At 55.3% G+C, this 14750-nt stretch overlaps 1 protein-coding gene across 1 annotated transcript; it reads right to left on the reverse strand.

The window, feature by feature from the left end:
* Positions 1 to 2505: 2505 nt before the first annotated feature.
* On the reverse strand, positions 2506 to 5385 carry LOC146808568 (uncharacterized). Its single transcript, XM_085624014.1, has 3 exons — positions 4712 to 5385; positions 2807 to 3907; positions 2506 to 2629 (listed from the first exon to the last, which is right to left on the reverse strand). The coding sequence occupies exons 1-3, from the start codon at positions 5383 to 5385 to the stop codon at positions 2506 to 2508; spliced, it is 1899 nt and encodes a 632-aa protein (XP_085480140.1).
* Positions 5386 to 14750: the final 9365 nt, after the last annotated feature.

The raw sequence follows: 14750 nt of genomic DNA on the forward strand, positions 1-14750 counted from the left end.
AATGATGGGCAGAGTTTTGTGACACTTGAGGTGGACCGAACCTTTATATCCTGGTACTGGGTATAGCTCAACGTCACACCTCCCCCCAAATCACCGTCCCACAAATCTCTCTCGTTCTCTCTCACACCACTGTCTCACTTTCACACACTAATCCAGCATTTATCATATTAATTCACTTCATATCTTTCGGCACACTTTCAATACCATAACTTTTCAAAAATTAACAACAAACACGCGTTCGCCTCCTTTTCTTTTACTTTGTTCTACATACACAACTACAGCCTCTTTATACGTCTATAAAATTCTCTCCCTTTCTATCTCTCTTTGGGGCATATCAACAACAACCGGCGATAATTATCGCAAAGCGCACTTAGCGCTAGGATAATTATCGCCGGCTAGCGTGGGTTTTTATCGCTAAGATAGCGTGCTATTAGCAATGCTTATCTCAATAGCGATAAAAATCCTCACGCTAAGTGGCTAACGTGAGATTATCGCTGGAAACCCAGCGATAATCTCACGTTAGCTTGTTGATAGGGACAGACAAACTTAGCCATGATATCCTCCTTCCATAGGATATCATGGCTAAGTCTGAAAATTAGCAGACGTAAAAAAGCAGCGTTAACCGCGGTTAACGCTGCTTTTTTTGGGGCATATCAACAAGGGCTTTATCTCTGCTTTTTTGGCTTTAAAAGCCAAAAAAGCAGAGATAAAACTAGCACCCTATCAACAACAGGGTGCTAACATGCAAATTCGCATTTTAGCACCCATTTACTCTACGCTTCCCCTTGCATCTCTAATGAGATGCAAAGGAGGCGTTCCAGAGTAAAATAATAGGAGAAATGTCGCTAAGCGACATTTCTCCTATTATCAAGAATATCGCTAACCTTGTTAGAGACAAAAAAAGCAGCGCTAACCTCGGTTAACGCTGCTTTTTTACGTCTGGTATTTTTCTGACTTAGCCATGATATCCTATGGAAGTAGGATATCATGGCTAAATTTGTCTGCCCCTATCAACAAGCTAACGTGAGATTATCGCTGGGTTTCCAGCGATAATCTCACGTTAGCCACTTTGCGTGAGGATTTTTATCGCTATTGAGATAAGTGTTGCTAATAGCACGCTATCTCAGCGATAAAAATCCACGCTAGCCGGCGATAATTATCCTAGCGCTAAGTGCGCTTAGCGATAATTATCGCCGGTTGTTGTTGATATGCCCCTAAGTCTCTAATAGGGTTAGCGATATTCTTGATAATAGGAGAAATGTTGCTTAGCGACATTTCTCCTATTATTTTACTCTGGAACGCCCCCTTTGCATCTCATTAGAGATGCAAGGGGAAGCGTAGAGTAAAAGGGTGCTAATATGCGAATTTGCATGTTAGCACCCTGTTGTTGATAGGGTGCTAGTTTTATCTCTGCTTTTTTGGCTTTTAAAGCCAAAAAAGCAGAGATAAAGCCCTTGTTGATATGCCCCTAAATTTTATACTACTTGGGGGCATATTATCAAGACAGGAGATAAAATGATCGCTGCTGCCGCTAAAACAGCGATAATGGGCTTGATAATATGCTCTATGGAATTCCAATTGAAGCCCATGTTCGATGTAAAGGACATCTAACCTGAGCTTCAATTGGAATTCCATAGAGCATATTATTAAGCCCATTATCGCCGTTTTAGCTGCAGTTTTCTGTCGCTAAAGCGGCGATAATTTTATCTCCTGTCTTGATAATATGCCCCTTTATCTGCACTTCATTCACCACTTCATACACATTCTTACCTTCAATCTTTTCTATAGCTGTTACCCCTATCTATTCACCATACAACATATTTGCAATACACAAATACACTACACAATTTAATCCCACACAATGCAGCAACTAACATTCCATGTTCAAACCACATAATTTCACAACCATCCTACATCTACCACACTACAAACTAAACATACACAATTTACATTCGCGCTGGGAACATACTTGCTCTTATAAAAATTCTGTTCGAAGCTTTATTCTCTTTAACATAACCATGTAGACCTCTAAAGGTCTCCAAAAATTGCCAGATTCTCATGTTCAGCCACCACACGTTTTTTTTTTTTTTTTTTTTTTTTTCTTCCTGTGTCAGGGCGTCATTTCTGGTTCAGATACATCAATCGTCACCTTCCACAACACCCTTTTTGCTCGTCAGTCGTTGGTAACAAACTTGGCAACAAGTGCGCAAGCTATCCCGTTGACCTTTAACCTGTGCAGGGAAAAGGTCACGTTAGTCAAATACATACAGTAAATTTTTACATTTACTTTACCTGTCTTCATCTTCCCTCTCCTCTCTCCCGTTGCCAGATTGGTTCCTGGATTGAAGGGAAGAAAAGAAGAAAAACAGTTTAGTGGCCCCTCTAGGGCCCCCCCCCCCATTGAAGGGTTTGGGGACCCCTTTGGGTCCGCTGTCATCGCCGTCGTTGCCTGAGCCCTCCCGGGCCCCCCCCCGTGTAAGGGTACAAGGGGACCCCTTTGGGTCCTCAGGTTTCGTTGTCACTGTCTCCATCTGATCTGTCCAGTGCTGCGTAGTCTCGCAGGAGGCTGTGGATCATTTTACGGCATGCCAGGGTCGATGTCTCCTTTTTCCCTACTACCAGGCGGTTTCTGGAAAACAAGAGAACATCTTTAAAACAACACAGGAGCCTCCAGCAACTCTGGAGGTTTTCTAGTGCATGTGTCCCTGGGAACAGTCCATACATCACAGAGTCAGCAGTGATGCAGGTCGTAGGTATCCAGGCCCTAAGCTCCGTGCCTAGGGCCTTCAGCAGGTCCTGCGCGTACGTGCACTCCCAGAAGAGATGGTATGTTGTCTCATCTACGGTGCACCCTCTCGGGCAGGACTTGTATCGGTTGAGCCCTCTTGCGTGCATGAAGGCTCTCACGGGGAGACCTCCTTGGATGGCCATCCATGCGATGTCTTTGTGCTGATTTGTCAGGTGCTTGGATGCAACGTTTCTCCACACGTGATCCGCTGTGGCTGAAGGGAGGGAGCCGATCGGCTCACTGATCTCTCTTGCTCGTATCAGGCGTTGGAGAAGTTTTGGAGTCCACATGACGGGGCGAACTGCCACACAGCCATACTCTCGCACAAACTTCTCCGCTTCCTTGTAGAACCACGGGGTCTCCCAGTTGTACAGGACGGAGCTCACCCACTCTGCCCATCCCAGGCGCCTCCATGTTGGCAGAAGGAAGAAGCGGGCCATCAGGAAGCCGGCGTGACTTTCATCTTTGGACCTCAGGGTGTTCCTCACGCAGTGGCACACGAAGGTCCCTCTCAGGATGGTGGCGATGTCTGGCACTCCTTTGCCTCCCTTGTCGTGGGTCTTGAACATCACCGCCCTCTTCACTCTGTCCATCTTCGAGTTCCAGATGAAGTAGAAGATCATTCTCGTGATGGCCTTAGCTGTTCTGGTCTGCACTGGCCATACCTGGGCGACATACTGGAGCACTGGCAGGGTCTCGTTCCGCAGGACCAAAGACTTCCCTTCGATCGTCAGCTTCCGGAGGCTCCAGAGTCCCAGCTTCTGCCTCGTCTTTGCTAGTCTTTCCTCCCAGGTCTTCTCCGCTGCACCGTCTCCGCCGAACCAGACTCCAAGGATCTTCATGAAGTCCTGCTTAATGGGGAATGGCAGTGGGTCTCGGGTCGGGGTCCAGTGACCGAAGAGCAGGGTTTCTGACTTGGCGCTGTTGATCTTAGCTCCAGACGCCTTCCCAAACTCGATACAAGTCCTCTCTAGCTCCTTCACAGACGGTCCGTCTGCGCAGAATACGGAGACGTCGTCCATGTAGAGGGAGCACTTCACTTCTCCTCGTCCTCCGCTCCCTGGTACCTTCACTCCTCTGATGTTCCTGTTTTGCCGGATGCGTTCGGCGAGGAGTTCGATCACGCAGATGAACAGGAGGGGGGAGAGCGGGCAGCCCTGCCTCACCCCTGACAGGACGGGGAACGGGTCGGTTCTCCAGCCATTTACCAATGCCGTGCTGGAGATGTCTCTATACATTGTTTTCACCACGTCACAGAAGAAGTCACCCAGTCCCAGAGCTCTGAGTGTCCGGTCCATGAACTCATGGGAGACGCGGTCGAACGCCTTTTCCTGGTCCAGGCTGACCAAGGCCGTCGGGACCTTGCGGCCCTTGACGTACTCGATCGTGTCCCGGACCAGGGCCAGACTGTCCGCGATCTGCCGTCCCGGTATCCCACAGGACTGGTCAGGGTGTACTATCTTCTCTATTACCTTCTTTAGGCGGTTGGCCATCACCTTCGCGAGAATCTTGTAGTCCACATTGAGGAGGGAGATGGGCCTCCAGTTCTTGAGGTCTTCTCTCTCTCCCTTCTGCTTGTACAAGAGTGTTATCATACCTTCACGCAGGGATTGCGGCATACTACCCTTGCCCGCCACTTCCTCATAAAGGTCTAGCAAGTCCGGTCCGATCAGATCCCACAGTTCGACATAAAGTTCCACTGGGAGACCGTCGTTTCCGGGCGTCTTGCCTCTCTTGGAGGTCGTAGCGGCCAAGTGCAGCTCTTCCAGGGTGAAGGGCGCGTTCAAGCCCTCTCTCTCCTCCGGACCCAGTGTCTTCGAGATCCCCCCTAGGAAACTGTCCGCCTGGTCTCTCTCTGACGACTTTGGTGAGTAGAGTTCGCCGTAAAAGTCTGTAACGACTTTCATGACTTCCTCCTTCTCCCCTTGGAGGTTGCCCTCCGAGTCCCGAAGCTCAACCAGCGGTGTGTGGGTCGAGTGAAGTTTCTTGAAGAAGAATGAGTTGCATTTCTCGTCCTTCTCTAGGTTCTCGGTTCTGGTCCGGAAGATGATTTTCTTAGATTCCACCCTAAAGTGCTCTGCGAGCTCTTTTCGGGTGTCCTCCAAGTCGTCACCCACGTCCCATCCCCCCAGCTCGAGTTCGTACAGTTGCTGCAGTTTGCTCTGCAGTTTCCTGAACGTCCTCTTTGTTTCCCGTGCAGCAGCTCTGCTTGCATCCTGGAAGAAGCTTCGGAACCTGGCCTTCACCCATTCCCACCACTCGCTGGCGGAGTGAAAGAGGTCCTTCATGTCCCTCCACTCTATGTACGCGGTTCTGAGGTTCGCCACTAACTCCTCGTTTTCCAACAAGGAGCAGTTCAGTTTCCACGATCCTGGTCCGGCGGGGAACTTCCCTGTAAGTTCCCCCTCGAAACTGACTGCTCTGTGGTCAGAGAAGTGGACGGCGACCATGGAGCTTCGCCCAGGCTTTACTGTTGGGGAGGTGAATAGGAAGTCGATCCGTGAACGCACGGATCCGTCCGGCCTACTCCAGGAGTAATTCCTGGCGTTCGGCCCCATGCACCCGATGGCGTCATGGAGGGACGCCTCGCCTATCATTTCCACCAACAGCCTGGACGTCACGTCCATCCCTGCAGAGCCAGACCCGCTGCGTCCATCCAGCTCTACTATGCAGTTGAAATCACCACCCATCAGAATGGTTCTGGAGGTCACAAGTTGCATCCTGAGCACCCTGAACGTCTCAAGTCGCTCATTCTTCTCTGGGGGGGCATAGACGTTGATGAGCCTAACGGGCTCACCAGCCCACGAGCCGTCCACGACCAGCACTCTGCCGCTGACCTGCTCGGTGACCTTGTCCACGGTGAACTGCCTTCCCCTGATTAGAATGGCCACTCCAGACGATTTGCAATCGTTCCCTCCAGACCAGAAAGATGGCCCATGCGTCCACTGCCGTTCGAGCCGGCTGTACGACTGGGCGTACGGAATCCCACATTCCTGCAGAAAGCAGATATCTCGGTTCTGGGTGGCCAGGAAGCGCAACGTGCCGACCCGCCTGACCTGATCCTTCATGCTTCTGACGTTTAGGGTGAACAATGATATCGCCATTGTCTCCGCGCTATCGGTCAGTATCTGGTTTCGAACCTACTGGGGATGAAGGCCCTGGGGTGCTTCACTTGGGTCTTGGACCCCCTGTTGGTTGTGATCTCCCCTTTCCTCCGGGGCATGCTCGGTGCTCTCAATGGACACTTCTGTTCCTACTTCTGGGGTCCATTGTGCTTGTTCCGGTGGTGGTGTCACCATGGAGAGCTGATGGTGGAGTTGTTGGAGGACCGAATAGGTTTCCACTAACTCCTTGTCCTCCTCCTCATCTTCCATTTCTGTGTTGTTCCCGGTACTCTCGGTGTCGCTTACGAGGATGACGGCGTCGGCGTTGTCTTCCTCTTCCTCGGTGGTGCCTGCTGTGTTCACCTTCTTGCTGACCAGGAAGTCTTCTCTGGCCTGCATCTTCCTTTTGTTGGCGTTGGCTCGCTGGGGGTTTTCTCTGGTGTTGTCCCCTCCTCCAATGTCTCCGGCTTGGGTCCGGGTTGTGGTGTTCCGTGCGAGGCCGCCCTGTTGATTCTGGCGCTGGTGCGTCTCTGCTCCTTCGCCTCTTCCCTGTCCTTAGTGGCTTTTTGGTGCAGCGTCTGGGATCGGACCTGACTCCATGACTCCTGGAGCCTGTCGTCCTCGTCTCCGCTGCTCTCATCGGGTTTCCCCTTCGTTTTCTTCTTTTTCTTTTTCCTCTCTTGCTTCCCTTTTGCCTTTGCAGCGTCATCATCTACCTCCGTCACCACTTCCTTGACCTCTGGTTCCGGCGCTGGGGTTGGTTCCGCTGGGGCTTCCTCTGGCGGGGCTCCTTGTGGTGCTCCGTCCTCGGGGCCTCCCGTGGGTTGGTGTGTCTCCTGGGGCGGTGTCGTCTCAGCTGGTGGTGTTGGGTCCTCTGCTGCGACTGGTCCCGCCTTGGGGTCTTCTGGGTTCTTCGGGCCTGTTCCTGTGGGTATCGGGTTCACAGGAACGTGGCCCCCCTTGTCTCCCTTCCTGGGTGCTGCTGGTGGTTTGGCAGCCTCGTTTCTGGCTTCTGCCAGGAGGGTGTTTAGTCGTGCGTTGGCTGCCGGGGAGACTTTTGGTCTGGTGTGTCTCCAGGTTGGGTTCCATGCGGCGGCCGCTGCGTAACTCTTTGGCAGGTCCGACTTGGGGCATCGGTAGTAAGAGTGGCCTTCCCCTCCGCAGAGGTTGCAGATCCTGATCCCCTTGCATGTGCCTGCGTCGTGTCCAGACTGCTTGCAGATCCTGCAAAACTTCTTTGGGCAGTCTTTGCCGGCGTGTCCCACTCCCTCGCACTTCCTGCAGGTGAAAGGTTGGCCCGTGTAACGGATCTTCCCCTCGTCCGCGCCTAGGTAGAAGGTTGCCGGTGGGTGCTTTAATCCATCCCTCCCTTTAGGATCTCTGTGGAGGTCGATGGTCGCTCGCCAGGTCGTGTTCCAGACTCCGGCGGCGTCTCTGACCTTTGTGGGGCCCGCCTGGAGGGTGCCGTACCTCATGAGAAGCGACGCGATGTCCTTGTCTGGAATGTGTGGGTTGGTCATCTCGACCGTCACCCTCTTCTCTGAGGTCGCTGGCGCTACTCCTGCCGTCAGGGTGAACCTGTTGTAGGGTGCCTCTTTCTCCTTTGCCTGGAAGAAATCCCAGTACTTCCTGAAGAGGGCCTGGGTGACAAAGCTCAGGAGAAAAATCATGCCTGAGGCTGAAGCCTGGCAGCTTAGTACATCTGCCACTGGGACCCCCGCTGGTTCGAGAACCTTACTGAAGAACGTGGATCTTTCCAGTATGGCCCCTGCCTTATCTTTTAACTCCCACCGCATGACCTGGGCGTGCCTGTGGGTGACGTTGTACCCATTGAAGGGTTCGGGGGCTGTCCCTTGCCTGGTCCCTGCCTCCCCTTTCCCTCCGGTCCCTGGTTGAGCAGCTTTGGGGGGTTCAGGTGCACCTGTTTTTGTCCCTGGGGCTTTGGGTCCGGGGGTTTTTGGCCCTGAGGCCTGAGGCCCTGAGGCCTTTGGGGCACCAGCCTTCCCAGCGCTGGTGCCTGCTTCTGCAGGTGCGCCCTTACTTACCCTTGGGCCATTCTCCCCAGGGGGTAGGGGGTTTGGGTTCTGGGCGTCCAGTGAGGGGATGCCGTCTGGGATGTTCACTGGGGCTCCAGTGTCCATTTCGGAGGATTTTGGGTCTACCGGTAATTTTTCTGGGTTACCGCCAGGTTTACCGCTTTACCTTGGGTCCTCCGCCTGGATGCCTGGGGTGTCTCCCAACAGACCACAATGGTCTGTAGTGCAAAGAAACACTGTCCAGTCACTCCCTAGAGCTAAGGCAGGGTTATAGGTGTTGCCACCTAAGCATAAATCCCCTTACCAGAGGTCTGGGTACTGTACAGGCCTGTGAAGGGTGTTAGGAGGTTTTTAGGCCTCCAGCATTAGTCCACCCAAACGCCAGGAAAGAGAGAGTGAGAGAGCGTAACGTTGCCTAAGCTCTAACGCTGACCACAGGTCCTTGGGGGTTCTATTTTGTGTTCCTAGTGAACAAACAGGCACCAGCACTCTGGTGTCCTTCCTCCGGCTTAATTAAAAGCACGTCGGGCCGTCGCGAAAATTTGCATAAATTTGCATAAAGCAAATTTATTCACTTCCAAGTCGAAGTCATAGCACTGTCAAAATCAAATTTTACTTGCGCAAAAAATTGCGCGTTCAAACTGATAAGAACAGATACTACACTTGATCTTAGCCAATACCATAACTTTTCAAAAAATAACAACAAACACGCGTTCGCCTCCTCTTCTTTCACTTTGTTCTACATACACAACGTCAGCCTCTTTATACGTCTATAATATTCTCTCCCCTTCTATCTCTCTTTATTTTATACTACTTGGGGGCATAATATCAAGACAGGAGATAAAATGATCGCTGCTGCCGCTAAAACAGCGATAATGGGCTTGATAATATGCTCTATGGAATTCCAATTGAAGCCCATGTTCGATGTAAAGGACATCTAACCTGAGCTTCAATTGGAATTCCATAGAGCATATTATTAAGCCCATTATCGCCGTTTTAGCTGCAGTTTTCTGTCGCTAAAGCGGCGATAATTTTATCTCCTGTCTTGATAATATGCCCCTTTATCTGCACTTCATTCACCACTTCATACACATTCTTACCTTCAATCTTTTCTATAGCTGTTACCCCTATCTATTCACCATACAACATATTTGCAATACACAAATACACTACACAATTTAATCCCACACAATGCAGCAACTAACATTCCATGTTCAAACCACATAATTTCACAACCATCCTACATCTACCACACTACAAACTAAACATACACAATTTACATTCGCGCTGGGAACATACTTGCTCTTATAAAAATTCTGTTCGAAGCTTTATTCTCTTTAACATAACCATGTAGACCTCTAAAGGTCTCCAAAAATTGCCAGATTCTCATGTTCAGCCACCACACGTAGTGCAACTGATTACAAGAGAGTCCCATTGTTCTAAGAATAATAGAAATAGTGACGGAAACTTTTATGTCCACTGATTGCACTCTGGTGGATCTTAGAGTGGCTTTACGGAATCAAAGGGGAGAGATGCAGAAGGATGATTAACATGTACAGTACAAAAAATAAAGACAATAACGTCTAATTAAATGAAAAGTTGAATGTGTTTAGTTAGATGCGAAAGGGATTGTCATCCTTGCAATGCATTATGGGCAGCCGGATATCCGTTCACAGTTTTGTCATGTTGCAGGAAGTGCTTCCTCAGCGTCGCTCCGGGATAAACAAAGCAGGCGTGGTGACGTCACACCTTTAATCCGCCAGCCGTCTCAAGTTGTCCCTGTATAGCTCGGACGCCTGCTGCAATGGGACACCTAGTGACGTCGTGTGGTACTGCACCCTGGTATTCTGTGGGAGTCTTTGACCTCACTTCTCTTGTGCAAAGCATCACAGAATCTATACTATTTTCTTAATGCAGCCCGACCACAGACCTCAAGATAAAAACCCAGAAAAAATATTGCACCACTCACATGTGCTTTAAAAACTGAGCATGTTGACAAAGTCTCTGCAAATATTATGACATCTTATCTATCACCACACGAACAAGCATTGGCATAGCCAATAGGTCTCGCCTTTGGGACCTTATAGTGTTTAGCTATCCAGCACAATATCCTTGGTGCAACAACATCAAGTGTTGCATGGCTAGACACTTATAACATCCCAAAGGCTATGCCAATGCTTGTTGTTAAAGGTCGTGCAGTGCTATTTAAAAGTACTGTACGGCTTGCTAAGCCAAGATGGTGGACGCACTTTAAGAGTGCTCCGGGACCCCTCCGCCATCCGCCCGATATCCGTACCTGAACCGAGCCATCCAGCGGTGTAGGTTGCTGTGCACGTTACAGACCAGCCCTGCCTGCATCCCTGGGACTCCCGGGACTTCGCTGAGCCGTCCCGCTGCCGACGTTCGGGGCATCGCGCCTCGCTTGCAAAATGGCGGCGCCCCTGCGGTGACTGTGGCACTGGATGCCCCTGAGGTGCCCTCCCTGGATCCGATAGTGCTGCTGTGGTGGGGGGCGCGCCCCGACCGCGTGTCCTGCGGTGCAGCGGCTGCCGGCCCGACGGACCCTTTCCACCGCCGCCTGGTGTTTCTTGGTCGCTGCGGGCGGGGACGGACCTGCGGGGGAAGAGCCTCGGCGGCCCGGCTCCGGCTTGCGGCTGGAGGCCCTCCCGGCTGCGCTGTGGCGGCATCGGCTGCCATATCGGGCGGCGCAGGGGCGAGTAAGAGGCCGCGCTCCGTCTCTGGTGGGGAGCTTAGCGACGGACTCCGGGGCTGCAGTTCCGGTGCCTGAGGAGCGGATTGCTTGCTCGCAAAATGGCGGGCCTTTGCGGCGCTGAGTGCTCCTGATCGTACTGCTGCGGTGAGGGGCTCGCCCTGACTGCGTATTCGGCGGAGAGGTGGCGGCTGGCCCGACGAGCTTTCTCCCTTGCCGCCTGGTGCCCTGTGGTCCTTGATGGTGGGACTGGCCCTGTGAAGGTGCAGCCTCGGCGGCCTGGCCCTGAACCGCGGCCGGAGGCCCTCCCGGCGGCACTGCGGTGGACTCGGCTGTCATACCGGACAGCGAGGCCGCTGGAGAGAGAGGTCGCGCTCCCACTTTGGCAGGGAGAACAGAGGAAGATTCCGGTGCCTATTGAGTGGGTGAGCCCTGACGGGGGTTTGGGACGGCTCGTAGCGGCTGCATGCTGTGCCCGCGGGACTCCTGAGACCCCGAGACAACGCCGATCCGAGGAGGGAGGCGCGCACCTGATTGAGCGGCCCCGTGGGGCCGGGCTTGGATTCCTTCCCTGTGGTGGCCGAGAGCTGGCGCGGACAACGTGTAGCACCCACAGCAGGTACTGGCGTCGGCGGTGGGCGGCGGGGGCTCATCACCACACGAGGGTCCGGGTGCTCCCCTTCCCCGTCGCCGCCCGGGCAGAGAAGGGACCCATATTTCCTCCCCCCTCCTATGGGGGGACTCAGCTGCGGACCGCGGCGGGGAGCGCTGCTGTGGGGGCTTAATTGGACACGGGCCCGGTGCCTGAGATTCTGGTGGGACTCAACCACGCTGGGTCACCTGTACGCGGGGCTGCGGCACCCCCGGTGGTCTCTTGGCCCGTCGCAGCGGGAGGAGGGCACCGCTCCCGCCCCTGGAATCCGCACCTGCTGACTGTTGGGACACTGAGACGGCGAGCTACACAGCGCCTGGGCACCGGTGCACGTGCCCCGAGGGCAGTCATGGGCAAGGAGAGGGGTGCTAAGTCGGCGGCCGCGCCCCACCAGACCAAGATTGATCGCTTCACGACCTCCGACCCCCCGGGTGTTGGGGGGGAGGCGGCGCCGGCTCCCGGCACGGACCTTGCCGCCATTCTGCAGGCCATCACCGCCTCCCGCACGTCCTTGGAGGGGATGGTCGGGGAGGTGAAGGTGGACGTGGCGCTCCTTCGACAAGATCTCCGCAATGCCACGGCCCGCATCACCGAGGCGGAGTCCCGCATTTCGACCGCAGAGGACGACATCCGGCAGCTCCAGGATCAGGTCCGGGAGCTCACGACCCATTCCAAGGAGCTGCATCGGCGGGCGGAGGATGCCGAAAACCAGGCCCGCCGCAACAACCTCCGCCTGGTGGGCTTTCCGGAGGGGGTCGAATCTGGCCGCACCGACGACTTTCTAGAGAAGTGGTTTAAATCCTGGATGCCGGCGGCCAGCCTGTCCACCTGGTTTGTGGTGGAAAGAGCGCACCGGTCGTTGGCCGCCAAGCCTCCGGTGGGGGCCCCACCGCGCCCCTTCATCCTGCGGATCCTCAACTTCAGAGACAGAGACGCTATTCTGAAGGAGGCGCGAATGCAGTCTCCCCTGTCCTTCAATAACCACACCATCATGGTTTTCCCCGACTACACCCGGGAGGTTCAGGAACAACGCCGCTCATATCTGGAGGTGAAACATAAGATGCGCTCCTTGGGTCTTCGATACCAACTTCAATTCCCGGCCCGCCTCCGCGTGGTCTTTCAGGATAAGACCCTGTTTTTCGACACTCCCCGGGCGGCCTGGACTTGGCTCACTGAGGAGCGACCCCTGCGCCAGTCAGGGCGGGCGTCCCCGGCACGGAGGCCTTCGGACCTGGATACCACCAGACCTCCTCGCCCACGCCGCAGGAGACGCACACAGTCCCGGCGGCCCCGGGGGGGGGGTTGGCAGCTGGACCTCGCTCCACGAGCGTGTCGGGCAGGAGGCCAAGGGACTCGTCGGCCTCATCCGGGACATCCTCTCGGGCGGCCGGGGGCCTCCGGAGCCGGTCGCCGCGCCCGCCGGACCCGTCCCTGACCCCCCTCATCGCGCCTGTGGACCTTTCTGATCTCTCCCGCAGCCCGACCATTTGACTCTGGGTGGTCTTCTGTCTTGGCAGCAGCTCTGGCGGCCCGGCCCCGCGGCTGAGGCCTCCATCACGGTCCTGGACTCAGCGGATCTCCGCTCACGGGTGGTAGTTTAGGCCGGAACTCTTGCATCCGTACTTCTGGAGGGGTCCACCACGCTCTTGACACCCGAGCGTTTCGCTTGGGGCTTTTGTAATAATTGTTGAAGTTAGGGCGACAGATGCTTCAGTTCTCGAAGTGTAGGGTGGGGGGTTGGGGGTTGGGGGGTGGGTTTTGTTGGATGTTTTGTTGGATGTTCCTCCTAGGGAGGGTGGTCCTCTTCGTTTGTGTCTGGTTTTTCCTGGGTGCGCCACATTGCTGCTTCCCGCGAATGTTACTGCAGGGCTCCGCGCTTGCCCCCACACACGGCCGGCTGCTGCCCGCTCCCGTCTTGGGGCCCCTTGGCTTCCTCCCGCAGGCCTCATTGCAGCGCTCAGCGCCGACTCACACACACGGTCCGCTGTCGCCCGCTCCTGGCCTGGCACCCCTGGCCCCCCATTGCCTGTCCCCTGCTTCCCCCATGGGTCCTGGTCCCTGCGCGCCGGTGCGGCACGATGTCCTCCTGGCTCCCCTGGGGTGGCTCCGACCCTGCGGCGTCCCAGTGCGCCCGTTGTATCTATGGCTGACGTAGCCCCCAGGGCGCAGCTGCGTATCCTGTCCTGGAATGTGAACGGCCTGCTGGATAGGCTCAAGCGCACGGCGGTCCTTAAGTATGCTCAGCGCGTTGGGGCCGACGTCCTCCTCCTTCAGGAGACCCATCTCCTTGGGGAAAAATGCCCTTTCTTGGCGCGTTACGGGTACGACCGGGTGTGGCACTCGGGGTTTTCCCGCGGTTCCCACGGGGTGGCGGTCCTGCTGCGTCGTTCCTTCCCCTTCGTCCTTCAAAAGGTGGCCCGTGCGCCCCAGGGAATCGGGATTGCTATTTGTGGTACAATGGAGGGTCGCCCGGTCAGCTTCCTTTCGCTCTATGTGCCCTCCTCGGGATTGTCGCAGGCCTTATCCCACGCTGCCTCGTTGCTGGACTCTCTCCCCGTGGGCGCTACCGTCCTTGGGGGCGACTTTAACGCGGTCCTGGCCCCACAGCTGGATTCGTCGGGACCGATTTCGGATTCCCGCACCGCGCGGGCGAGACAACTGGCGGGATGGGCGGAGGCCCAGGGCCTCTGCGACGCCTGGAGGCTCTGGCATCCTCACGATCGTCAATACACCCACACTTCAGCCGCCCACCACTCTCACGCCCGTATCGACATTATTTTTGTCCCTCCCGCCGAGTGCGGAAGCGTCCAGGATGCCCGCATCCTCCCCAGGGGCATTTCAGATCACTCACCAGTCCTCCTGGGTCTGGGCCCCACGCGGCTCCGCCGGTGTGGAGGTTCAGCGCCTGGTTCCTCCAGGACAAGACATTGCGCGAGGCGGTTGGCACTGAGCTTACTCATTATTACGGTGCCAATGAGGGCTCCGTTTCGTCGGCGGGCACCCTCTGGGAGGCTTGCAAGGCAACCATTAGGGGGGCGGCCAAGGCACACGTGGTGCGGCATCGTCAGACACAGCTGCGGCAGCTCACTGCTTGCGAAGCCCAGGCGCTGCGGCTGGAACAGTCGCTCTCCGAGCACGACGACCCGGCGGTGGACCGTCAGTTGCGGCTCCTTCGTCAGGAGATTTGTCAGCGGTCCCTCGAGGCGGCCAAGCTTCTTTGGCAGTCCTCGGTAGCGAGGGTGTATGGCTGGGGGGACAAGAACGGCGCACTGTTGCACCGCCTGGCTACTTACCCCAGGGCGTCGCGCATCATTCCGGCGATCACCGACTTGTCGGGGGTGCTCCAGTCTTCCTCCGTGGCGATGGCAACGGCATTTGCCCAGTTCTATTCTCAGCTCTACCGAGCGCGTGCGCCGGACCTTTCTCTGGACGCCCTGCTCGCGCCTGGGACCGCCTGCCT

The sequence above is a fragment of the Triturus cristatus genome, chromosome 8, assembly GCF_964204655.1.
Source record: "Triturus cristatus chromosome 8, aTriCri1.1, whole genome shotgun sequence".
In the NCBI taxonomy this organism is placed as follows: domain Eukaryota; kingdom Metazoa; phylum Chordata; class Amphibia; order Caudata; family Salamandridae; genus Triturus; species Triturus cristatus.